This window comes from Lepus europaeus, chromosome 10 (assembly GCF_033115175.1).
Source record: "Lepus europaeus isolate LE1 chromosome 10, mLepTim1.pri, whole genome shotgun sequence".
NCBI lineage: Eukaryota > Metazoa > Chordata > Mammalia > Lagomorpha > Leporidae > Lepus > Lepus europaeus.
In genome coordinates this window covers 56051474-56076614 of record NC_084836.1, presented here as the reverse complement: position 1 = coordinate 56076614, position 25141 = coordinate 56051474, and the positions used below count along the sequence as shown (strand labels likewise).

Genomic DNA, 25141 nt, shown 5'->3' with positions numbered 1-25141 from the left:
TTACAAGTAGACGGAAATAAACAAACAATAAAAATTGGTAGAAAGAAATCCCTTGCAGGGGTATAATTTTGGAGAACAATGTAGTATTTCCCAGGAAGCCCATTATAACCAGAATTTATCATTGGACCAGACTGTAGCCATAGCCACTTTGGATGAACAAAAAGCTAGTTTGCAGTTAGGAACCAGGTGATATGAAAAATACACACCTTTATAGACAGTGGATACTCAAACTATGGGGTTAGATGCTCTTGGTACAAGAAGCACTTGGGACAGAGACCTAAAGCGAATAGAATCAAGTCTTCCATCAGAATTTTCCTATACCATTTAAAAAGGTAATTCTTCCTCCATACAGTGTGCCCCATTCATTACACACCATGTAATTGATTTTACATGTATCATTTCACATCCAAAATCTTGCCAAATGCTAGCCAGTTTTGCTGGTCTAGCAAAACTTAATTACTTAATTCTCCAAAATATTGAAAATTGTTACAATTTGGATAAAAGTTTTGAGTGTACCCCTAAAATGCCCATTTATTGGAAGCTCAGTCCCCAAAGTCTTATATTAATGGTTAATGGAGTAATATTAATGGCTGATGGATTAAAAGCAGCAACTTGATATAATTTGGGTGTTTAAGAGGTGGGCCTAGTGGGAGGTAGTTCTCTTAAGAGGTTTGGTTATTTAAACCCAGTTCAGCCTAAATTCTGTCTCTGCTTCCTGGCTCACCTTGTGGTCTTCCCTTCAGTCATGCTCTACTATTACATGCCAGATTAATGGGGCTGCCTGATCTTGGAATGTGAACCTCCAAAACTGTTACCTGAAGTTCCTTCCTAAGGAGCTCCTCTCAGTATTTTAGTTAAAGGAACAAAAAGCTGACAAATACAATCATGCCAAATATGTATCACTTGCTATAGTATATCCAAAAGCAAAGTTGGTACAATCAGGCAACACATCAGTTGTGGGAATGTATGTACTTCAGATCTCTCCAGAATTGAACAAGGGATGGCTTCAACCACGTAAAATAAAAAATGCCACCTGAGATACAAACTATATTATCAGGAGAAGGAAAATGGTCACCTGGATTCTGTCTTCCATCTTTGTTTAGGTGTCCCACCTGACTTCATGGGAGACTCCCTGTTATTTTAGTGCATGATGATTTTGCATACATCATTTTATATGATAAAATCTTGCCAAATGCAAGATTTCTTGATAGGGTGCTGGAAGGGTGTTGTAGCAATGGAAATCTTTCAAAACCTGAGAAAATATCAGGTGTCTCACTTAACCAGTCTTTAAAGTACTAATTTAGGGTTTCTTTCCTTGGTTTGGCACTTCAACACAACATCTAGTCCTAATGTGTCCATTCTATTGAGTGCAGTTGTTGGAATCCACCCAAGATGTTCCTTGGGATATGTGGAAATAGCTTTTTGTAGTGGCTGAGAGGACTTTACTAAGAGCTGAGAACAGCATGTTGGAGACTTTAACAGCTTGGCTGCCCGTCATGCTTATACACTCTTTTTGAAAGAGGCTGTTCCAAGCACAGCCCCATATGAAGGTGACAGTACAGTGTTTCTTTACCATAATTGGCCATGTTCCATAGCATGTGGGAAAGGGCACCTGGCTCAGGGTGGCCAATCTACAGGCTGCTAGACTCATCCAAGTATGGTGACAGAATCTGATTCTCCCCATAGGGCATTTGATTATGAGATACATGGAGAGAGTTTGCAACTGGTCGTGGGAGCAGAAGTAGAAAGACAGGTGGAGAGACAAAGAGCTATGGTTGTGCAATGCAAGTGTTCTGAAGATGTTTTGTGAGGAGCTGGAGCGGTGGTGTGCTACAGCTTGCTCTAGGACCCCAAGAGCTACTTGAGTGTGTTGCATTACAACTCTGCCTTCGGAGACTTTAGGTTAATGAGGGTACGTAGACCATATAAATTGGTTAGTGCTACAGATCAGGTGTTCACCCCTGACATCTGGATTGGAAGCAATTACCTCTTCTGGATCCTTTGCCTCAAAATTAAATATTTAAAGTAGTACGTTAAGGGGGCTGGCACTGTGGTACAGTGGGTTAACGCCCTGGCCTGAAGCGCCGGCATCCCATATGGGCGCTGGTTCAAGATCCGGCTGCTCCACTTCTGATCCAGCTCCCTGCTATGGCCTGGGAAAGCAGTACAGGATGGCCCAAGTTCTTGGGCCCCTGCACCCATGTGGGAGACCTAGAAGAAGCTCCTGGCTTCTGGCTTCGGATTGGCGCAGCTCCGGCCATTGCGGGCAATTGGGGAGTGAACCATCAGATGGAAGACCCCTCTCTCTCTCTCTCTGCCTCTCCTCTCTCTGAGTAACTCTTTCAAATAAATAAATTAATCTTTATAAAAAAAATAAAGTAGTACGTTAACATAGTTGCTATTTTGGTTATTTAAAAAACACATCAGAGAGAACACTGAAATATATGATTAAAATATCAGTGGTCAAACTACAAAAGTGGTAGGAATGTGGTCTGAGAGTGGAACCTTTCCTGTTTCGCCAGCTTGAAAATGGCACAGGCCCCACACGCAGGTCCACAAAGGATGAGCTGACAAGGAGTTAAGTCTCTGGTTTTAATACCACATCTACCCTTTACTTTCATTTCTTGAAGTAACCTGAGTACATACCAGCTCCTAAAAGCTGCAAGAACCCAGTGAAAAATTTTTGCATGTGTTTTTTTTTTTTTTTTAACATAGAGAAAGCAGGATTAGTATGGTAAAAATATATGCATTTTAGAATCAGATTTGAATTCCAATATCACTTCACCCCCTTCCTGGTGGCATATTACTTAACTATGCCTCAGTCTCCTTAGCTATAAAAACAGAGATAAAATAATAAGCTCAGTGATATTTGTAAAGATTAAATGATATGAGAGAGAGAGAAAGAGAAAGACAGAAAATACTTCTATCCCCTTGTTCAATCCCTAAATGCCTGCAACAGCCAGGGTTGGGCCAGGCTAAAGCCAGGGACTCGGAACTCAATCTGGATCTCCCTTGTGGGTGGCAGAGACCCAACTACCTAAGCCATCACCTGCTGCCGCTGAGGGTGAGCGTTAGCAGAAAGTTAGAAGGGGAGTGTAGCCCGGACTTGACCTAGACACTCAGATATGGGATGCAGCCATCCCAGGCAGTATCTTAACCACTAAGCCAGACACTTGCGCCTCATTTAATTTTGTTTATAAACACTTGGGCTATGGGTAGAGAACTACTACTACTAGGTGTTTTGGGGGCCGGGGGAAGAAAAAAAGATGCTTACAATAAAAGAGGAAGAGGACAAAGTACTCTAGTGTTTCCTGAGTACTTTCAACTACTCAGGTCTTAGGTAGCTAATTAAACAGTAATTTTATGTGTAATTTAGATTTCTCACTTAATGTATTAAGTTTGTTTACCTCTAGTTTACTTAGGTCCTTTGCCCTTAGTCCCAACATCACTGCCAGTACATTAAGGGTGAGATCTGCCCCATTTGCCAGGCGTAATTCATGGGATGTAGCATTTTACAATACCAGATGTTTTGAGGGGAGCCACTTGCAAATGGACTGGTTTTTGGCTTATGGGCCTTAATACTTTGCCAAAATTGAATTTGTTTTGAAATAAGGTTTCTGGTTTTCAAATACAGCATTTTCAAACAAATAGTGTGATGTACAAATTACCATTACTTTACTGCGTGTTAGAATAATCCATGCTCTAAATCTATTTGACATTTACCCCTTAAGTATTTTGCATCAATACATCATTTCTCTAGCATCTTAAAATGTTCGTAAGTAATAACATAACATTATACATCTCCAGGTCCTATCTCATTATTTTTAGTAAAAAAAAATTACATTAATTAAGACTTAAATTTGTTGTCATAAAAAGCTAAGGGTCATTTGGACTTGATTCCCAGAGGAGTTAATCAGTGCCAAGAAAAGTCAGGCAGCTACAGGCTTGGGTCTGTAATTAAGCATCTGGGACTGACATTCTGACCATCAGAGCTAGAGCCTTTAGAATATATTTTAACACTGTGTTTTAGACAAGCTACAATAAGCGCAGAAATATGCGTGTGATGGAGGGATGGAACAGGTTTGAGGTGGAGAGGCGGATGGGTGTAAACTTCAGCATCTAGCTGGTGCGACAAAACGAGTAGACTACATTCAGCCTGCTTCGACTCCATATATGGTGTTCAAATATAAATTCAGGAAGGGCCCCTTTTGCAATGGTGGCTAAGAAAACACATACACTCACACATCCCGCCCTCCCCGGTGTAGAAGTCCCACTCACCTGGAAGGCAGGTGGACCGGTGATTTTAAGGATTACGACGCCTCTTCGGTATGTGCAGCCGGACTCACCTGCGTAGCCGGCAGCAATGCTCCAGTCTCCTCTCCCACACTTGGAGAAGTGTTTGCCACAACTTTTGATCCCCTCACCACCACAGCTCTCAACTGATCGCCCTCCTCAAACCCTGCCACGTCTTCCCACTGGTCCCTGGGTCGCTGTCCCGTCGTTCTTACCCCTTGGGGGGGGGGGGTCTCAGGTGGAACGGCGAGGGGACAGGGGTGCTTGTCTCTGCTCTGGGGCCCCAGCTTTGGGAAGGGATGCCCTTGGCAGAGAGATTCTACCTCCCGGGCGCTCTTGGCAGCCGGCGGCCTCGGGGCGCCTGTAGGAGAAGCGGGGGAAGCGGAGGAGGAGGTGGAGGAGGAGGGAGTTGGCGGCCGCCGAGGCCCGGGCAGCGGGCCCCGTCCGCGGCCGGCTCCCCGGTCCTCCCTCGCTCGTCTCCTATGCTCATATTTGGACTCGGCTGCCCGTGCCCAGGAATTTCCCGTCATGCCTCCCGCCGCCCCGTCCGTCGCCGGGAGCCGGGGAGGGAAGAAGGGCGGCTCGGACGGCGGCGGAGGCTCCCTGGCCTTTCCATGAGCCCGCGGCGGACCCTCCGGCGCCCCCTCTCCCTCTGCCTCTGCCTCTGCCTGCTCGCGTCCCCAGCGTGGGAAGCCGCGCAATCCGGTAAGTTCGAGCTCCCTCCCCACAGCGCCTCAGCTCCCTCAGCTCGACCCTGCCAAGTTAGGGTGTGACCCCGACCCCGGAGCTCCTCCGAGGGCCCGCGGCGCCCTCTGCGCTTCCTGCGGGGACACCCGCGGCCGGAGCCCCACAGGGGCGCCGAAGGGCTGCGCCTGTCGTTGGCGCTGAGGGGCGCAGGGGAAGGAGGTCAGCGCCGGCTCTCCCTCCTCCTCTCCGCCGACGGGAGTCGTCTGGCTGCTTCCCTGACACCTTATCCCGTCCCCGGGGCGAACCTGAGCCCGCGGGATCCTCTCGCCCGGCGCGGGCCCCCGAGGGAGGAGGAGTCTGGCGGGGCGGCCCGCGGGAGGCAGGGAGGGCGCGGGGCCCGCGGCGGGGGCCACCCCCGAGCCCGGCGCTCCGCACCAGGGGACCCAGCTGGAGCTGCCGCCCAGATAACGGGCCCCGGGCGTGGGAACGCACAGGTGAGGCCCGCGCCGCCAGCCGCGCGTCGCGTGGGGGAGTGGGGCGCGGGGAGCTGAGGAGGGGCGCACCCAGAGGCGCAGCCGCGCCCTCGCCCTCCGCGTCTCCCGCGCCGCCGGCCCGGCTCCCGCGGGACCAGCTGGCATTTGCTAGGCCAAAATCGAACAGCTCCCCGAGTCGGTCAGGTACCCACCCGTTTTGTTTTGTTTGTGAGCGGAAAAGGGCATCCGAGTCTTGTGTGTTAAGTTTCGAATTGGACTATGGCAAGTCAGACGCTATGAATGAAAAAGTGCTGCTCCTGCCTTATTTGGCTTAGGGCTCTGAGCAGTCTGAAGTCGTGGCAGTAAGATGTTAAAGATAGCTTTCGTTGAATCATGTGGAAAATATTAGGGAGGAGTCTTTAATATATAAGATTTTCACAAAAGCAATATTGGAAACGACAGCGTAAGGCTTAAGGTAAATTTGAAATTGCTTGAACTTTTCCATTTTTGACGAGTGGCTAGTGGTCAGTGCTTCTTGTTTTTATCCGGAATGGAAGAACATATTAATGCCTGAGAGCTGAGATTACTGAGGACGTTTTAGTTTGCTTTTGTTTTTGCCTCTGATAGGCAGAACTGTCGAAATAAGATATAGCTAATTAGAGTTTACAGATTAGTTGAAGGCCAACTCTGTTAGGTATAGCTTATATTCAGCACCCTCTGGTTTCTGTCTTCATACTTTTGTTTGTAGCGTTGATGAGAAAGTAGATTTTAAAAGATAGTTTTGTCTATAAAGAAATCTCAGGAGTTCATATAACCTGTAAAACTGTCAGTTTGAATTGATAGCAGGTATTTATAATTTATAGATTATTAAAGGTGAATTTTATAAGTCCTAATTTAAGCAATGGTGTCAGCTTCATGTCTTTCTGAATAACAATGTTTTTCATAAAAGACATACTTTTTATAGATTCATATTTTAGCAGTAACTTTGATATACTTCTTGGGAAACACAACAGATTCTAACTTCACATTTTGTCAGTGGGCTTCTAAAAAACACCGGGCTGGATAATAAAGAGTGGATTGTAGGAATATTTGTAGGCTTTACCCTCTCCCCCCCTTTTTTTTGGACATAGCAGTGAATTGACTTGACTAATACTTGTGGTAAAATGGCCCTTGAAGACTGAAATCCACTGTACTGTGGACCCTTGCCAGTAATTTTGAACACCAAGTTTCTATTTGAACCATTTAAATATATATCCTTTTAACTTTGGTCCCAGCTGATACATTGATCTGTGTTCTGGTGACTTTTATGGGGGCTCTATGTGAATGTCTGGAATTTTTTTTTATTAAAATAAGTAGCTCTTTGCCATTTCGATTTCTGTCACAGTGCCTAAGCTGCCTGTCTGCCAAGGTTGCAGCATACAACGTCATTGAAAGTTTGAATCAACATGCTGTTCTTGCTTTTAAAGGTGCTTGTTCCAATATTTTAACTAAAATGTTAACCCATTAAGTCAAAAGTCCTTACTAATTTGCTCAAGCAATGAGACTATCCAAGAGAATATCCCAAGAGTAGGATTTATTTATTTTTCTAAGACATTTATCACTTAATAAAAATTGATTTTACATAGCAATATATTTTAAACAGTCAAAGAGCTATTTTAGGAAATCACACTTTTTTCTTCTATCAAAATCTCTGATCACAATCCCTTGGATTTTACCCTCACCCGTATCATTTAACATATGGATGAATTTGGCTCGGATGTTTAGTGTCCTTCTCTGTAAAATGATGGAGTTGGACATAGTTTCCTTGTCCCTTCTAATTCCCATGATGTTGTTTCTGTTTTTGTAATCCTGGAGAGCCGCCTACTACAAGAAGTTATTGCTTCTGATTGTCAGTCCCTGACTTGTGACACATGTTAAACTAGTCTACCTTTAGTCCAACTGATGGGTGTGGATCAGTATGGATTTGGGCTTTGGGGAGTCCAGATCTGCTTTAGATTGTCTTGATACGTGGCATATACCTAGACAGAGTTCTGTAATACTAAGCTTCTCTTCCCCACTTCCCCTCATGTAATAGCAGAATGTTGCTGGTTATTTTCACAAGGTAAATGCCTTACTGCTCTTTAGGCACAGGTAAGCCCAGGCCCTAAGGCAATTTGATAGTCAGTTTTGGTATCTGGATCAGTGCTGGGGATACAGCCAGGGAGCTAAGAAACCTTCCTGTGGTTTGAAAGGCTGGGGCTGTTTATCTGGAAGTATTCCAGGTTAAATGCCCTACATTAGTTATCAACTTTTGATCCTACCTCAGAGAAGGCTGAATCAGATCTTCTGTCTAATTAATTCATTGGTTTTGTATATGTAAGTTAGCATTTCTTATTGCTGTATGGGTAACTCAAGGTTTTACTTTCAATATTCAATATTTTCTCCTTCCTTGAAATGATACATTTTCCTTTCGAAGTGCTCAGCACAAACCCTAATCCCTATTTGGGTATTTATATAACATACCCAAGTCATATTTATGGCTTTTAGGGAAGTAGAAATAAAAAGAAAATATGGAAAAAAACAAACCTGTCATCAATCAACCTTTTGATTTCATGGATGATTTTGGTTATTGCCTCATTTTAGCTTCTGTTGCAGAGGGTAGTAGTGGACTTGAATTAGTTTTAGCAAAAGAAAGAAGAAAGGAATCTGTTGGAAGACCATTGGAAGCCAAATGCAGACAGGCCCTATTAGGGCTTGGGACCAGGAACTGGAAAACCTGGAACATTTCCTGTCTCCAGTATTTGCTTTTCTTTGCTTCATGGTTTTCTCTTGACCTTTTTTTTCCCTTGGCTTTTTATGGTTGAATGTGGCTGCTCAGCAACTTATGGGCATTAGTAATGGTAATGCAAGAGGAGAGACTAAATTATTGAGCCCTGATCCTACAGTTTGAGACACATAGATTTTTCCCTATGGTCTCTTGTAATTTTAAAGTTATCTGTAGATTTAGATGGTTTGATTTTTGTATTTTTTACATTTTTTGTTTTGGGACTCTTTGTCTTAAAATATATAATTAGATCTTTTTAAGACATTTATTTATTTGAAAGGCAGAGCAACAGAGAAAATGAAGAAGAAACAGGGAGGAAGGGCGAGATCTTTCATCCACTGGTCACTTCCCAAATGGCCTCAATAGCCAGGGCTGGGCAAGGCCAAAGCTGGGAACTCCATCCTGGTCTCCTTCATGGATGGCAAGGGACCAAGTACATGGACCATCTTCTGCTGCCTTTTGGAGTACATTAGCAGGAAGCTGGATCAGAAGCAGAGTAGCAGGGACTTTTTTTTTTTTTTTAAAGATTTATTTATTTGAAATTTAGAGTTACACAGAGAGAAGGAGAGGTAGAGACAGAGAGGTCTTCTATCCACTGGTACACTCCCCAACTGGCCGCAACAGCCTGAGCTGCACCAATCCGAAGCCAAGAGCTTCCTCCGGGTCTCCCATGCAGGTGCAGAGGCCCAAGGACTTGGGCCATTTTCTACTGCTTTCCTAGGCCACAGCAGGGAGCTGGGTCAGAAGTGGAGCAGCCGGGAGCAGGACTTGAACCGGCACCCATATGGGATGCTGACAATGTAGACGGCAGCTTTACCAGTTACGCCACAGTGTTGGCCCCTAGCAAGGACTTGAACCACTATTTCTATATGGGATGCTGGAGTCAAAAGCCACAGTTTAATCTGCGTCACCACAATATCAATATAATTAGCTCTTGATTTTAATATGAATGTGGTATGTGACACCTAAATGGGATTCTGGGGTATTTATTCAGTTCATGCTGTTGCAGGAAAGCTAAAGAAGAAGCCTGTTTGGGAGTAAATGGAGTATAACACCATATTCAGTAGTTACAGCATGGGATCCAACTGAGTTGTGAAAATCCTGGGTAATGACAACTAACCCATTCTGCAGATAATCATCTGGATGCTTTCAGGAATTCATTGAATAAAATTCTGAGTAAATATAGCACTCTAGGACAAGATCATTATAACTGATCAGTGGTAGAGATGTCCAAATAATAATAATTTAGGCACCAAATGATCATCAGTTATTTTGCTTTTTGTTACATCTAGCACTTTACTACCTCTACCTTTCCCTTAGGCTGTTCCTGCTGCCTCAAACTGTTCTCTCAGAACAAGTCAAAGTCCTTAAATCCTCTATCAATTGGTATTTTGAGAAACTTTCCTCATCTTGTAGACTTTTGTAATTTCCTTGTGATTCTAAGCCATTTTTTTTTTAAATTCATTTATTTTAAATAAAATTTTATCTTAGTAACTGTATGTATTAATGAGGTATGATGTGATGTTTTAACACATGTATACAGTGTATAATGATCCAATCAAGGTGATTAGAATATCTGTCACCTTATAAATTTATCAGTTTTTTTCAGTGATAGCATTCAAAAGCCTCTTTTCCAGTTTCCTTGAAATATAAAATATGTTATTGTTAACTTTAGTCACCCTACTGTGCAATAGAACACCAGCACTTATTCTTCCTATCTTGTTGTATTTTTTTTTGTTGTTGTTAAAGAAAATTTAATTGAGAAAGAGAGTGAGAGAGAGCATTCCTGTCTCCTACTTCACTCTACAAAGACCTGTAACAACTAGTACTGGGCCAGGCTGAAATCAGGAGCTGGGAACTTAATCCAGGTCTCCTATATGGTTGGCAAGGGTCCAATCACTTGAGCCGTCACGACTGCTTACTAGGGTCTACATTAGTAGGAAGCTGGAATCAGGAGCCAGAGCTGGGAATCAAACCTAGGCACTCTGATATATGACCCAGGCATTCTAACTGCCAGGCTAAATTAAATGCCTTCTCCCACTTATATTGAACCTTAGTTGGAGCACGACTTTTACCATCTTGTGTTATACTTAATCCATATGTATTCATTTTCTTCATTTAGACTATGCATTCTAATAGGTCAATGAATCACTGAGACTGGTTCTGAGAGACTGTTAGCATTCATTGTTCTAGGTATAATGATTCCAACTTTTTCTCTTTTTTTTCCCAACTTTTTCATATATTCTAAAACTTTAATGTCCTCCTGTTTGCTGTTACCTTTTTCTTTTGACATTCCTTTTGACATGCCTTTATTTTTAGTTCTTGTCTATTTCTAGATTATACAGGATTTTCTATGAACATTCTGATTTCATGTGTGAAGATTAACTATATAGTAGAATGAAAGGAAGTTTTAGGTGGTATGAGGAAAGAGAGTATACCAAACCAGTATGGAGGGGAATCAACGTTTTTTGAGCATCCAATATTTACTAGATTAGATAGAGTGGGCAGGCGTAGAGAAGACATCAAGAAAAATGAAGGGGAATAGTGGAATGATAAAATGTAAAGATGGCAAATGAGATTTGTCCTAGAACATGAAAAACTTTTAATGTTAGGCTGCCAAATTTGGACTGGGAAAGCAAGCTATAAGATTGAAACTTTGGGGCCAGCGCTGTAGCGCAGCGGGTTAACACCCTGGCCTGAAGTGCCGGCATCCCATATGGACGCGGGTTCAAGACCCGGCTGCTCCACTTCCGATCCAGCTCTCTGCTATGGCCTGGGAAAGCAGTACAGGATGGCCCAAGTCCTTGGGCCTCTGCACCCACTTGGGAGACCCAGAAGAAGCTCCTGGCTCCTGGCTTTGGATTGGCGCAGCTCCAGCCGTTGCAGCCATCTGGGGAGTGAACTATCAGATGGAAGACCTCTCTCTCTGCCTCTACCTCTCTCTGTAACTCTGTCTTTCAAATAAATAAAGAAAAATCTTTTAAAAAAAAGATTGAAGCTTTTTGATCCTTAAAATGTCAGTCATTTTTTGAAATATAGATCATATTATCTGATAGTTCAGAGGATGAATTGAGATATAAACCATAGGATGAATGAAGAAATTTTTAAGAATTTTTGTTAATGAATGAAGTCTTGAATTAGGGTGGTAGTAATGGCATTAGAGAAGTGTTGCTCAAGTTCATTGGACAGATATAAATAATTAAGTGGGTATTGGGAAATAAAGAGATGATTAAAAGGTCATTATATGTTAAGTAGGGGTAATTGACAGAATATGAACTCAGAGCAGATTTGTGGGTGGAAGTAAAAATATGTTTTGTTCCAGAAGTTTGAGTTTTTGAGGTCCTGGTAGGACATTCACTTGGAGATGTGTAGTAGAATCAGAAATGTGAGACTAGAGCTTGGAGGGAGAACTTAGGGCTGGAAATAAAACATGTATGACCTAAGAATGGTTAACAATAAAGGGAAGAAGAGGGCATTTGTTGGCTGGAGTAACAAGAGTGTCCAGGAAAAGCATCATAAAGAAGATAGAATTTGATTTGGCTTTAAAAATGCCCAATCATTGTATGGTATTCTGTCCATACAGGCTTTCTTCTGTCTTAACTTTTCTTTTATCCAAACAAGCTTTCCTTGTTTAGAGAACATTTTTTTTTTTTTAAGATTTTATTTATTTATTTGAGAGGTAGAGTTACAGACAGTGAGAGGGAAAGACAGAGAAAGGTCTTCCTTCTGTTGGTTCACTTCCCAAATGGCTGTAATGGCCGGAGCTGTGCTGATCCACAGCCAGGAGCCAGGTGCTTCTTCCCAGTCTCCCACATGGGTGCAGGGGCCCAAGCACTTGGGCCATCCTCAGCTGCTTTCCCCCTGCCATAGCAGAATGCTGGATTGGAAGAGGAGCAGCCAGGACTAAAATTGGCTCCCATATGGGATGCCGGCACCGCAGGCAGAAGATTAACCTACTGAACCATGCGCTAGCCCCTGGAGAACATTATGTTTTTGAACTTGATAGCCAATAACTGGGAAACATTGAGCAAAAATATTGTATTCCAGAATTTCCTTTCTACACTGCAAATTTTGCTCCTGCTTTCTTGCTAGTCCCTCCTTAAGTAGCTTCTCATATATGTACTAACACCTTAAATGTCTTCAGTGTCTCCAAACCATGTTTTCCCCTGGAATCCAGTTTTGTTAAGTTATCCCTGAACACTCATTATGTCTCATGCCTCATTTCTCCTTTTGTCTTACCCAAGAGTGGACAGAATGTGAAGAAGATATGATTTCCATCAGATGGGGCTCTCTCTCTACATTTTTTGCTCTTTATGAGCATTTTTTACTGCTATGGTTAGGTTCTTTTTTTAAATTTTTTTATTTTTATTTCTTTAAAATTTTTATTTATTTATTTATTTTTTGACAGGCAGAGTGGATAGTGAGAGAGAGACAGAGAGAAAGGTCTTCCTTTTTGCCGTTGGTTCACCCTCCAATGGCCGCTGCGGCCAGCGCATCGTGCTGATCCGAAGCCAGGAGCCAGGTGCTTCTCCTGGTCTCCCATGAGGGTGCAGGGCCCAAGCACTTGGGCCATCCTCCACTGCCTTCCTGGGCCATAGCAGAGAGCTGGCCTGGAAGAGGGGCAACCGGGATAGAATCCGGCGCCCCAACCAGGAGTAGAACCCGGTGTGCTGGCACCGCAAGGCGGAGGATTAGCCTGTTAAGCCACGGCGCCAGCGCTATGGTTAGGTTCTTATCCATGAAATAAATATTGACAGCTTTCTAATATAAAATTTTAAAAATTGATGCTTAATCATCCCTCTCTTTATTTTTTCTAATTTTTACGTAATTTCTTGCTTGGCTAATCTCTTCAAGTGTCACTTGCAAGATTCCTGTGTTCTTGAGTTGCCCATCCTGGCCACCTTGCCCTGACTTCTGACATTTGACTGTGGTAGCCTGGAGATTACCCAACTGTGTGTTGATTTGGAAACATCAGGACAATTTATTGATACCTGACTTCCCAAAGGAAAGCTAGAGAATTGATTTAATAAGAGCACTTTATTTACACAGATTGTAGAGGCTTGTAGAATATGGAGATGATTACAGGTGAAATAGAGAAAGAATGATGGTATAAGAAGTGTGTTCTCAGGATCTACTTCCATACCAACAGTATATCCTGGGTTTACATTTCTAAAGAGAGTACATTGTTCATAAATTTTGTATAAAGTGGTATACTGTATACAGTAATTTCTAACTCTTCCAGTTGAAAAATATGGAGATCCTCCCATATACAAGTAATTGTTCTTTTAGTAGCTCTTAACTGAAAAAATACATAATAACAAAAAACTGTACTATAAAACTTTAAAATGAGTTTTTAATATATAAGTGATCTTATGTGTTTGGAAAGTACACAAATATAGAAATTATGACATTTAAAATCTACAGACAATGCTTGGCCTCTTGCTTTGTGGCTCATTGTTGTCTCACTTTAGAATGTGGGGAGACTTTTGTTTGAAAATTTGAGCCATACCCAAACTTTGAGAGTAACAGGAAAGCTCTTTCTCAACATCCTTTTACTCATGGATCAGTAATTAGTATTTCTACTAAGGCAGTATTATACTATGGCAGTATATTAGGCAGTATTAGTCTTTATACTAAGATTGGGTTTTTAGTGCTAGGGATGATGATTCAGATTCTGTTTAGATACTTGTAAAAATTGTATTTTTAGGTGTTGAACATTATTCTTAGTGCTCTAGTACTGCTTTTATGTTTTTAAAAAAGATTTATTTATTTATTTGAGAGGCAGAGTGACAGAGGGAGATAGAGATCTTCCATCCACTGGTTCACCCCAAATGTTCACAACAGCCAGAACTGGGCCAGGACAAAGCCAGGAGCCAGGAGTCAAGACTTCATTTGGATCTCCCATGTGAGAGGCAGGGTCCCAAATACTTGGACCATATCCTGCTGCCTTCCCAGGTTCATTAACAGCTATCTGGATCAGAAGTGGAGCAACTGACACTCAGTCTGGTGCGCCCCTATGTGATGGTATCACAAGTGGAAGGTTAACCCAGTGAACCATAATGCTGGCCCTTCTAGTACTATTTTAAGATGAAGTTTGGTAGATGATTTGCATATAAGCAAATCTACACCCACAGCAGTCTCTGTTATATCTGTGACATAGCTATTATTATACATTTTATGATAAATCCTTATGGTTTTGGGGAGTCAGTTATGTTATTTAAAGACAAAAAAATCCTCCATTACCTATGTTAAGCTTAAGATATTATTGAAAATGGGCCAGCGTCGTGGCTCACTAGGCTAATCCTCTGCCTTGCGGTGCCGGCACACCGGGTTCTAGTCCCGGTCGGGGCACCGGATTCAGTCCTGGTTGCCCCTCTTCCAGGCCAGCTCTCTGCTGTGGCCCGGGAGTGCAATGGAGGATGGCCCAGGTCCTTGGGTCCTGCACCCCATGGGAGACCAGGAGAAGCACCTGGCTTCTGCCTTCGGATCAGCGCAGCGCGCAGGCCGCGGCGGCCATTGGAGGGTGAACCAATGGCAAAGGAAGACCTTTCTCTCTGTCTCTCTCACTGTCCACCCTGCCTGTAAAAAAAAAAATAATAATAATAAAAATAAAGATATCATTGAAAATAAGCCTGTGCTACTTGATAGAGTCTTTTGAAAAAAAAATCAGGACAACCCTTGAATAAATTAAAATCCCAATTTTGTTTGTTCTTCTTTTTCTCATTTGTAATTACTATGCTTGCTTTTCAGAGAATCTGGATTTGGTTGAGGTTGGGGAGAAGTATAGTGCCTATTATAACTGGATATTTGCTTTCTCTTAGATTAGTGGTATGTAACTAACAAAGGTAGGGTCATATCTCCTTGTACACAGTCTGGGAGATTAGATAAGGCAGTCGGTGAAGGGCCACAAGTGATCTTGGAGCTCTTGTCTCACAGTTGTTGAGAGCAAAAATGAAAAAATGTACTGTTAGCCCTTGTTGCTGATTTTTTGATGTGAGAGCATGCCTTCTAGTTAGACCACCCTTAGAGGACTGGAAGAGGGGGGATTGATGGCAGAGGATGCTTATCTATGTGCAGAACCATTTGAAAAATTGCAGGCTTATTTGCATATTGGTAATCTTGTTTATATGTTCATTTGTGATGGAGTTAGTGTGGTTCCATGAACATTGAATGATGAATTGGAAACCAGAGTTTTCCTGGTCCTGTTCTTGCCTAAGTTGTTTAAGCTTTGGGAGCCTCAGTTTTCATATCTGCAAAATTAATGAATTGAACTAGGTAATGCTGGGTTTCTAAAAGTCTCCATATAGTTTCCATATTTTTAATGAAATAACATAACAAATTATACAAAATTATGTCTTCTCTTGTTATTTTTTATTTAAACTGGCTGTTTTATAGAACTATAGATGCTATTCTGTGAATAAGATCTTGTGATTGAACTTTGTTGCCTAGTGTGCCAAGTAACTTGATCCATAAGCAAGGTTACATAACCCTATTAAAGATTTAGTTTTTGTTTGAAGGATAGATTACAATCTATTAGAAGCATCATAGTGGCATTAAGCACTGGAAATTATGTCTGTTTTTCTAAATGTACAACTATTCATGAGAGTATATTTTGATATTTTGTTTGATCTATAAGCAAAAACTTCACCATAAGATTTAAAAGAAAAAAAAAGAACTTTACTAATTTGAGAGTTTAAAAAAAGTTTATTTTCAAATTTATTTGCAGGTTTTTGTCTTTTTATTATAAAATATTTTATGTACATAAAAGAAACATTTCATATCCATTTTTGGCATGAAGAGTAATTTTTTAGAAACCTGCTTGCCCCCCCCACCCCAGCTTCAGAAACAGAATGTTAAAGGTGCCTGAGTGAATTTTGCTTCCATTCAGAGGTACCCACAGGCTTACATTTTGTGATTGTCACTTAACACAAATGATAATTGATAAACTCTTTCTTTATAGTTTTACCATGTTGCTAATGTATCTCTATTGTTCATTTTTGCATGTGGTAAAACTTTATATAAATGGTGTCCCATATAGGGTAATGTGTTCCCTCCCCATTATGTTTGTGTTATCTATATTGGTATAATTCATTTTTTTAAAAAAATAACATTTTTATTATCTAAATTGGTTTTTTCTACTATTAATTTATTTTTGCTTTTGCACACTTACCTATTAGAACTCTTGTGTTTTCATGTGAAGTCAAATCTTTATATATTCTCCTATTACTTTTCAGTTTCATCACCTATACTTTTTATAAATAGTAGTAGTAATCATAAAATAGCAAGTATATCCGCATGTTACTTTGTACCAGGCACTGTTGTATGTCTTTATTATTTATGTAAACAAACTCATATAAAGCACCTAGCATAATTATTAGTGGAGTACACTATCATCATGATAAGTCATACACTAAAATTAGGAGGGCTGGCGGGCATTTGGCCTAGCAGCTAAAATGCCTGTGTCCCATGTCAGAATGCCTGGGTTCTGTTCCTGGCTCTGCTTCTGACTTCAGCTTCCTGCTAATACGCATTCTGGGAGACAGTGGTGGTGGCTCAGGTCATTGGATTCCTGCCATCCATGTGGGATACGTGGATTAAGTTCTCAGTTCCTGGTTTTGGCTGGACCCACTCCCAGCTGTTTCAGGCATGTAAGGAGCGAACCAGTAGATCAGAGCTTTCTGTGTCTGCCTCTCTCTTTGTCTCTCTGCTTTTCAAATAAAATAAATAGATAAACATCAAAAGTTAGGAACAGAGGCACAGTGATATTCGATAGTTTGTATAACCATAATTTATTCTTGGCAGTCTGGCTCCAGAGTCCATGCTGTTAATCATACACTATTTTTACTGTTAATAGTCTATAATTGTGTTTTCCTCATTTAAAAGTTATTACAACATACCTGCGTCATTCAAGAGAAAGGTGCCGTAATATGACATTCAGATGGGTCTCCCTATACAATACCAGTTGCTCAAAGTCATATTAGAATTTAATTTGCTTCACGGTTACAGCATGATTTTCTTTTTCTGTTACAAATACATTAATCTGGGGCTGGCATTGTGGCATAGTGGGTAAAGCCACCACCTGCAGTGACTGATTGAAAAATGCTTTCATCAATTTATTTATTTTTTAAAATATTTATTTATTTATTTGAAAGTCAGAGTCACATACAGAGAGAAAGAGAGGGAGAGGGAGAGAGAGGTCTTCCATCCGATGGTTCACTCCCGAATTGGCTGGAACGGCTGGAGCTGCGGAACAGCTGAGCTGTGGAACAGCCAAGCTATGGAACAGCTGGAGCTGCCCTGATCTGAATCCAGGAGCCAGGAGCTTCTTCCAGGTCTCCTTCATGGGTGCAGAGGCCCAAGGACTTGGGCCATCTTCTACTGCTTTCCCAGGCCATAGCAGAGAGCTGGATCAGAAGTGGAGCAGCCGGGTCTTAGAACCAACCGATGCACATATGGAATTCCAGCGCTTCAGGCCAGGGTGTTAACCCCTGTGCCACAGCGCCAGCCCCTCATCAATTTATTTTTATTTGAAAAATAATTGCGTATATTTATGGGGTTCATTGTGATGTTTTGATCCATTTATACACTGTAGAAAAACTCAGGCTAATTAACATTTCTATCAACCTCTTTTTTTGTGTGGTGAGGACTTTAAAAAAATCTATTCCTTTTTTTTTTTTTTTTCAAAGATTTCATTTATTTATTTGAGAGGTAGAGGTAGAGAGAAAGGCAGAGGCAGAGAGAGAGAGGGGTCTTCCATCTGCTGGTTCACTCCCCAGATGGCCTCAAGGACTGGAGCTGAGGCGATCTGAAGTCAGGAGCCAGGAGCTTCTTCTGGGTCTCCCAGGTGGGCAGGGGCCCAAACATTTGGGCCATCTTCTACTGCTTTCCCAGGCCACAGCAGAAAACTGGATTGGAAGAGGAGCAGCCAGGACACTAACCAGTGCCCATATGGGATTCTGGTGCTGCAGGTGGAGGCTTAGCCCATTATGCCACAGTGTGGCTGCCCAAAAATTCTATTCTTATAGCTATTTAAATCTATATAATATATTATTATTAACTGTGGTCACCATGAAGTATAATACATTAGTAAAGCTTACTCTTTCATTCTAAAGCTTTGCACCCTTTGATAGATATTTCCCCTTTCCCAACCCTCTTCTTCCCCAGGTCATGATTTTCTTATATGAGATTTTAAAAAATTCTATGAGATTTATTATTGCTTTTTTGAAATCCTAATTAGAAAGAAATAGTATGCCTTCAGCTTTTTACTTTGGGTTTAGAATTGATTCCCTTAATCAAGGAACCAGTTTTTTCTTTTTTTTTTTTTAATTTATTTGTATATATCTCATAAATACACTAGGAGCATAAAGAAGAACCCAAGAATGATACATCTTTTGTCAGCACTTAGACTTAACTATCACTTATGAGACATAAGAATATTCTCCACTTAATACAGTAAAACGAAGTTACTCTTTGAGATCAAGTTTTACTGTTAAGTCTCATATTACAACTCTGAGGGCTGAGGCCCTGCATGAGAAGTTAGTGCACAGTGACTCCTATTATTAATTTAACAATTAACACTATTATGTATGACTTCAGTGATCACCCAAGGTTCTTGACATGAGCTGACTAGAACATGGGAGCTTTTTGAATCCATAAACTCCATCAGTTGAATTTTTCTCCTCCCTTCAGAGAGAAGTACATCCTTCTTTGGTGGCCTCTTCTTTCCACTGGGGTCTCACCCACAGAGGTTTTTCATGTAGGACAATTTTTGCCACAGTGTCTTGGATTTTCAGCCAGACCAGAATGCTTTAAGGGCTGATTCTGAGGTCAGAGTGTTACTGAAACTGATTGTCATTCTATGAGTCTGCTGTATGGACCGCTTCCCATGTTGAAACATTCACTCCTTTTTATTTATTTATTTTTTAATTTGACAGGTAGAGTTATAGACAGTGAGAGAGAGAGACAGATAGAAAGGTCTTCCTTCCATTGGTTCACCCCCTAAATGGCCGCCATGGCCGGCGCTATGCCTATCTGAAGCTAGGAGCCAGGTGTTTCTTCCTGGTCTCCCATGTGGGTGCAGGAGCCCAAGCACTTGGGCCATCCTCCACTGCCCTCCTGGGCCACAGCAGAGAACGGGACTGGAAGAGGGGCAGCCAGGACTAGAACCCAGTGCCCTTATGGGATGCCGGTGCTGCAGGCGGAGGATTAACCTAGTAAGCCACGGCACCAGCCTTCCTTTTTAATTCTATCTATTATTATTACTAGACATTTAATCCTATCTATATGATCACTTTAATACTTAATCCTATCCATCTGATCACTTTAACACTTAAAATGCTAATTTTTACCACCCAGCTTAAGGGAATTTGGTGGACCCGTTTTTTTACATCTGTACAATGACATCCTTTCCAAAAAAGTACATGAATTGGGGCCGACACTGTGGCCCAATAGGCTAAGCCTATGCCTGTGGTGCCATCATCCCATATGGGCACTGATTCGAGTCCTGACTACTCCTTTTCTGATCCAGCTCTTTGCTATGACCTGGGAACACAGTAGACGATGCCCCAAGTGCTTGGGTCCCTGCATCTTCAGGGGAGACCTGGAAGAAGCTTCTGGCTTCAGATCTTTAAAAAAAATACATGAATCATGCTGGCGCCGCAGCTCAATAGGCTAATCCTCCACCTTGCGGTGCCGGCACACTGGGTTCTAGTCCCGGTTGGGGCGCTGGATTCTGTCCCGGTTGCCCCTCTTCTACGCCAGCTCTCTGCCGTGGCCTGGGAGTGCAGTAGAGGATGGCTCAAGTGCTTGGGCCCTGCACCCCATGGGAGACCAGGATAAGCACCTGGCTCCTGCTTTTGGATCAGCGCAGTGCGCCGGCCGCAGCGTGCTGGCTGTGGCGGCCATTGGAGGGTGAACCAACGGAAAAAGAAGACCTTTCTCTCTGTCTCTCTCTCTCACTGTCCACTCTGCCTGTCAAAAAAAAAAAAAAAATACATGAATCATGTAATCTTCTTGAGCCTTAGATTTCTCAAATAAGTTATAATTGTTAAGAAATAATTATTTTACTAATCAGATATATATGTCTATATTTTATTAATCATACAGGTGTGTATATATAATAATTGCTAATCAGACTATTCTTTTTTTTTTTTTTAAGATTTATTTATTTAGAAGGCAGAGTTACAGAGAGGCAGAGGCAGAAGGAGAAAGGTGTTCCATCTACTGGTTCACTACCCAAATGGCCACAATGGCCAGAACTGGGCTAGTCTGAAGCCAGGAGCCAAGAGCTTCTTCTGGATCTCCTACATGGGTACAGGGCCCCAAGGACTTAGGTCATCTTCTGTTGCTTTCCCAGGCCATCATAGAGCTAGATTGGAAATGGAGCCATCCAGATATTGAACCGGCACCCATATGGGATGCTGACACTGCAGGTGGCGGCTTTGCTCACTATGCCACAGCGCCAGCCCCAGAATATCCTTTCAATGTGAAATAACCAAGGGAAATCATGAAGGAAAATAATTAAATAAAGATGTTTGATAGTGATTCAGAATTACTGATTTTACTCAACCCCTTCAAATTACAGGAGAGGAAACTTCGGCATAGACAGAGAAAATCCCTTTGTACCATAACTTTTTTTGTACAACTTTAGTTTTTCCTAAGGTAGCTATTTGACTATTTCTCTTTTCTTAAATGCTGTGACTTTTTGATGTCTTCTATTTCCAAGTTCTTGGATAATTTCCTAATATCCCTTATTTCAACATGCTCAAAATTCTTTCATCTTAAGAAAAACAAAAAACAAAAAGCCTGTTCGGCCCCACATCTTCTGAGATCAGTTTGGTTTACAAGTTGTTTAAACCCTTGCTTATCTCTATCTGCATACCATCCCAAAGTATGTAGTGAGCCCTCTTACATGTCGGGTACTAACTTGTTTAGTCTCTGGAGATATGATATAAAGCCAGAGAGACACAGAGTTTTTCTCAGAGGCTTTTCTTCTCCTTTTGGAACATGCAGGGCTTTTGAAGAAAGAGCAAGACAACCATTTTGTGCCTAGAGAGCCTGGTTAGTGTTGAGGGTGAAGAGAAGGGACAGATTGTAGGAGGGCTTTTAATCAGTGTAAATGGTTTAGATAGTCATTCTGTGTGATGGAAGCCATTGGGGGTTGGGGTAGGCAGTGACAAGATTTGTGTTTTAAAATCATCACTCTGGCTGTTGTGTGAAGAATGGGTTATAGGGACCAGAAATGGAAACAGTTAAACAATTTAGGGCTGTTTCAGCGGTTCAGATAGTAGCTAATTGATAATGATTTGGCAGACCTGAACTTAGCTGATGGACTGAATATAGGTTATTAAGGAAAAAGGAGGAAGCATTGACATTATTCTTGTGAAACTTGCTGAAGCCACTAATGGTGTCTGTATCATTAAAACCAGTGGGCTCAGTCTGGTCCCTGTCTTCTTGACTTCAGGGTGTTTGATACATTGACCACTCACTCCTTCTGAAATTATGTTTTGTCTTGACTTCTAGCACTTTTATTGTTAGCTGTGGGATTTTAGGCAAATTAAATAAACTGAACCTCAGTTTCTTCACTTGTAAGCATGGATATAATACTGTGCCTCCCACATAGATAGTTGTAATCATTGAATATGAGAATATATTAATATGTTAGTTACTTAGTCCTGTGTCTTCCACAGAGCTAATTCACAGTAAATGTTAACAATGACAGTATTATCGTTGTCATTCTGGAATGACACTTTTCTTGAGCTCTCTCCTCTGGGGCTGCTATTCCTCCTTGGTCTTCTTTGCTAGTTCTTTCTCCCCCAGCTCACCACTAAATGCTGAAGTTCTTCAGGGTTCTGACATTTTATTTTCTCATTTAATATATTTTCTTAGATAATATTATTTACTCCATGACTTCAATTCCATCTATATACATTTAATTCCTCCCAAATCTGCCCAACTAGCCCACTTGTCTTTCCTAAGCTATAGCCTATAAATCCACTTGCCTCTAAGTCATCTCCATTTTATGATTGTGTTTTAGGCACCTGAAACATGGAAAACAGAATAAACTTTATTTTAAGCCTTACTCCTTATTCCATAGCTTAGTAAGAGGTACTACCATTTGCTTAGTTGCTTGCATCAGTCCTGGAGTAATCCTGAATTTTAAAATTTATCTGATCTCCTATATTAATCATTTGTCTAGATTTCTGCAATAGTCTGCTTATTAGTTTAACTCTATGCCACGCCCATCCATTTCCCCTACCTTTTGTTATGTTAATCTTCTACATTTTCAGACCTGACCATGTTACTATCCCTTGGTTAGTTCCCTTTCTTTTTAGAATGAAGTCCCGAGTTCTTTCTATGACTGCCAAGATTTGCTTTGTCATCTCCATCATTCCCTGACCCCAACCGCTCTGTTCCTCGCTTAGTTCTTCCATCTAGGCTGGTCTTCTTTCATTAACTTCAAGGAGCTATGTCCCCTCTTCCCTCAGAGCCATGGCTCAGTTCTTTATTTGTCTGAACGCTTCTTTCCTCATTATTAATCTGGGCAATGGCCTTATCCTCTATTCTTTTTTTCTTTTTGACAGAGTTATAGACAGTGAGAGAGAGAGAAACAGACAGAAAGGTCTTCCTTCCGTTGGTTCACCCCCCAAATGGCTGCTATAGCCGGCACTGCGCTGATCTGAAGCCAGGAGCCAGGTGCTTCTCCTGGTCTCCCATGCGGGTGCAGGGGCCCAAGCACTTGGGCCATCCTCCACTGCCTTCCCGGGCCACAGCAGAGAGCTAGACTAGAAGAGGAGCAACCAGGACTAGAACCTGGCGCTCATATGGGATGCTGGCACCACAGGTGGAGGATTAACCTAGTGAGCCACAGCTGTGGCCCTATCCTGTATTCTTAGTTGGAATTTTGCTTCCTCTTCATATCCCTCACATCAGATTACTTCCCTTTGCTATTAAGATCTTTATTGTCTCTGCCTCTGTTTACTCCTCCTTATTATTAATAATAACTCTTTTTACTAATATATCAGCTTCATGGTGGCAAGGTTCATGGTATCTTTTTAAAATTATTTATTTACTTTGCTTGAAAGGCAAGGGAGGGGTGGGATGGGGAGGGAAGGAGAAAGCCAGGGAAGAATGGAGAGAGAGATATATATTGAAGATAGAGATTGATTCTCCAATCTATGGCCTCATTCCCCAAATGCCCACAACAGCCCAGGCTGGGTGTACCTAGAACTGAATCCAGGTCTCATATGAGGGTTGCAGGGGACCCAAGTACTTGAGCCATCACTACTGCCTCACAGGGTGCACATTAACAGGCAGCTAAAGTCAAGAGCAGAGCTTGGACTTGAACCTAGTCACTCCAATACTCCAGTATGGGGTGCAGATGTCCCAAGTAGCATCTTTTTTTTTTTTTAACTTTTATTTAATTAATATAAATTTCCAAAGTACAGCTTATGGATTACAATGGCTTCCCCGCGATAACTTCCCTCCCACCCGCAAACCTCCCCTTTCCCACTCCCTCTCCCCTTCCATTCACATCAAGATTCATTTTCAATTCTCTTTATATACAGAAGATCAGTTTAGTATATATTAAGTAAAGATTTCAATAGTTTGCCCCCACATAGCAACACAAAGTGTTGGAGTACTGTTGGAGTACTAGTTATAGCATTAAATAACAGTGTACAGCTCATTAAAGACAGAGATCCTCCAAGTAGCATCTTAACCATTGTACCACATGCCTACCCTAACCATGACATCTTATTTCTCAATTTATTCCCAGTTGTTTAAATAGAGTAGAGAATGAATGCGGCATGGGATTACTCCAGTTGGGAATGAGACTCCTAGCTGCATTTGGTATCTGTATTAATCTTTTAGGACGACAACAGAGGAAAACAGAAAAGTTTAGGTTTACTGTAGGTGTGCTTTCAAAACTCCAGCAGCCACTTGACAGAGGAAGAGAAAGCAGCATCAGATCTGAAGGTGGCTCTAGCAAGAAGGTATTGCCTTTGGGTTGAAATTTCTTTTCTTTAATTGGAAGTTGTATCCAGAACTTCCAAATAGTTCTCCCAGCCTTTCCCAGGTGTGGCTGTCTTTCTCAAAAGACATCATGGCAGTGCTTCCCAAATTATTTGTAAGCTGGTACTGAACATTGACATGGAACCCCTGTTTCTCGTGCCTTCCACTTCCAGTGTCAGAAATATTTGCCCATGTTACCTGTTTGATCCAGATTATATCCTATGCCAGTTATTTTTTTTTAAGATTTATTTATTTATTTGAAAGAGTTACACAGAGAGAGAAGGAGAGAAGGAGGGGCAGACAGAGAGAGAGCTCTTCCATCTGCTGGTTCACTCCCCAGTTGGCCGCAATAGCCATAACTGTGCCGATACGAAGTCAGATACCAGGAGCTTCTTCTGGGTCTCCCAAGCAGATGCAGGGGCCTAAGGACTTGGGCCATCTTCTACTATGCTAGTTATTTTTTAAGTGAGACTTTAAAAAATATTTATTTGAAAGACACAGTGACAGAGAGAGGTGAGGAGAGACAGGGAGATAGAGAATCTTCCATCCACTCCCCAAATGCCAGCAATAGCCTGGATTGGGCCAGACTGAAGCCAGAGCCAGGAACTCCACCTGGGTCTTCCACATGGGTGGCTGGAACCCAGGTACTTGGGGCATCATCCTATTTCTTCTCAGGCACATCATTAGGAAGCTGGGTTGGAGTCCGAATAGCTTGGACTGGAACCTGGCACTCTATGGGATGTGGGGGTCTTGAGTAGCAGCTTAACTTGCTGTGCCACAAACAACACCCACTCTACTGTACCAGTTATTCAGCTCTCCATACATTACAGTCTACCTGTTCTCTGACTATTCCTCCTAGTATGTAGAATTCCTG

At 41.9% G+C, this 25141-nt stretch overlaps 2 protein-coding genes across 2 annotated transcripts in view; one reads left to right on the top strand and one right to left on the bottom strand.

The window, feature by feature from the left end:
* LOC133768605 (atherin-like) overlaps window positions 1-4912 on the bottom strand; it is a 50912-nt gene extending 46000 nt beyond the window's left edge. Inside the window, exon 1 of the mRNA XM_062203293.1 lies at window positions 4279-4912. Coding sequence (XP_062059277.1) covers window positions 4311-4823 — 513 coding nt within the window. The 5' untranslated portion in view covers window positions 4824-4912 and the 3' untranslated portion in view covers window positions 4279-4310. The remainder of the gene's footprint in view (window positions 1-4278) is intronic.
* A 2-nt stretch (window positions 4913-4914) lies between these two features.
* MSRB3 (methionine sulfoxide reductase B3) overlaps window positions 4915-25141 on the top strand; it is a 208780-nt gene continuing 188553 nt past the window's right edge. Inside the window, exon 1 of the mRNA XM_062203292.1 lies at window positions 4915-4998. The gene's annotated coding sequence lies outside the window, so the exon portion shown is untranslated. The remainder of the gene's footprint in view (window positions 4999-25141) is intronic.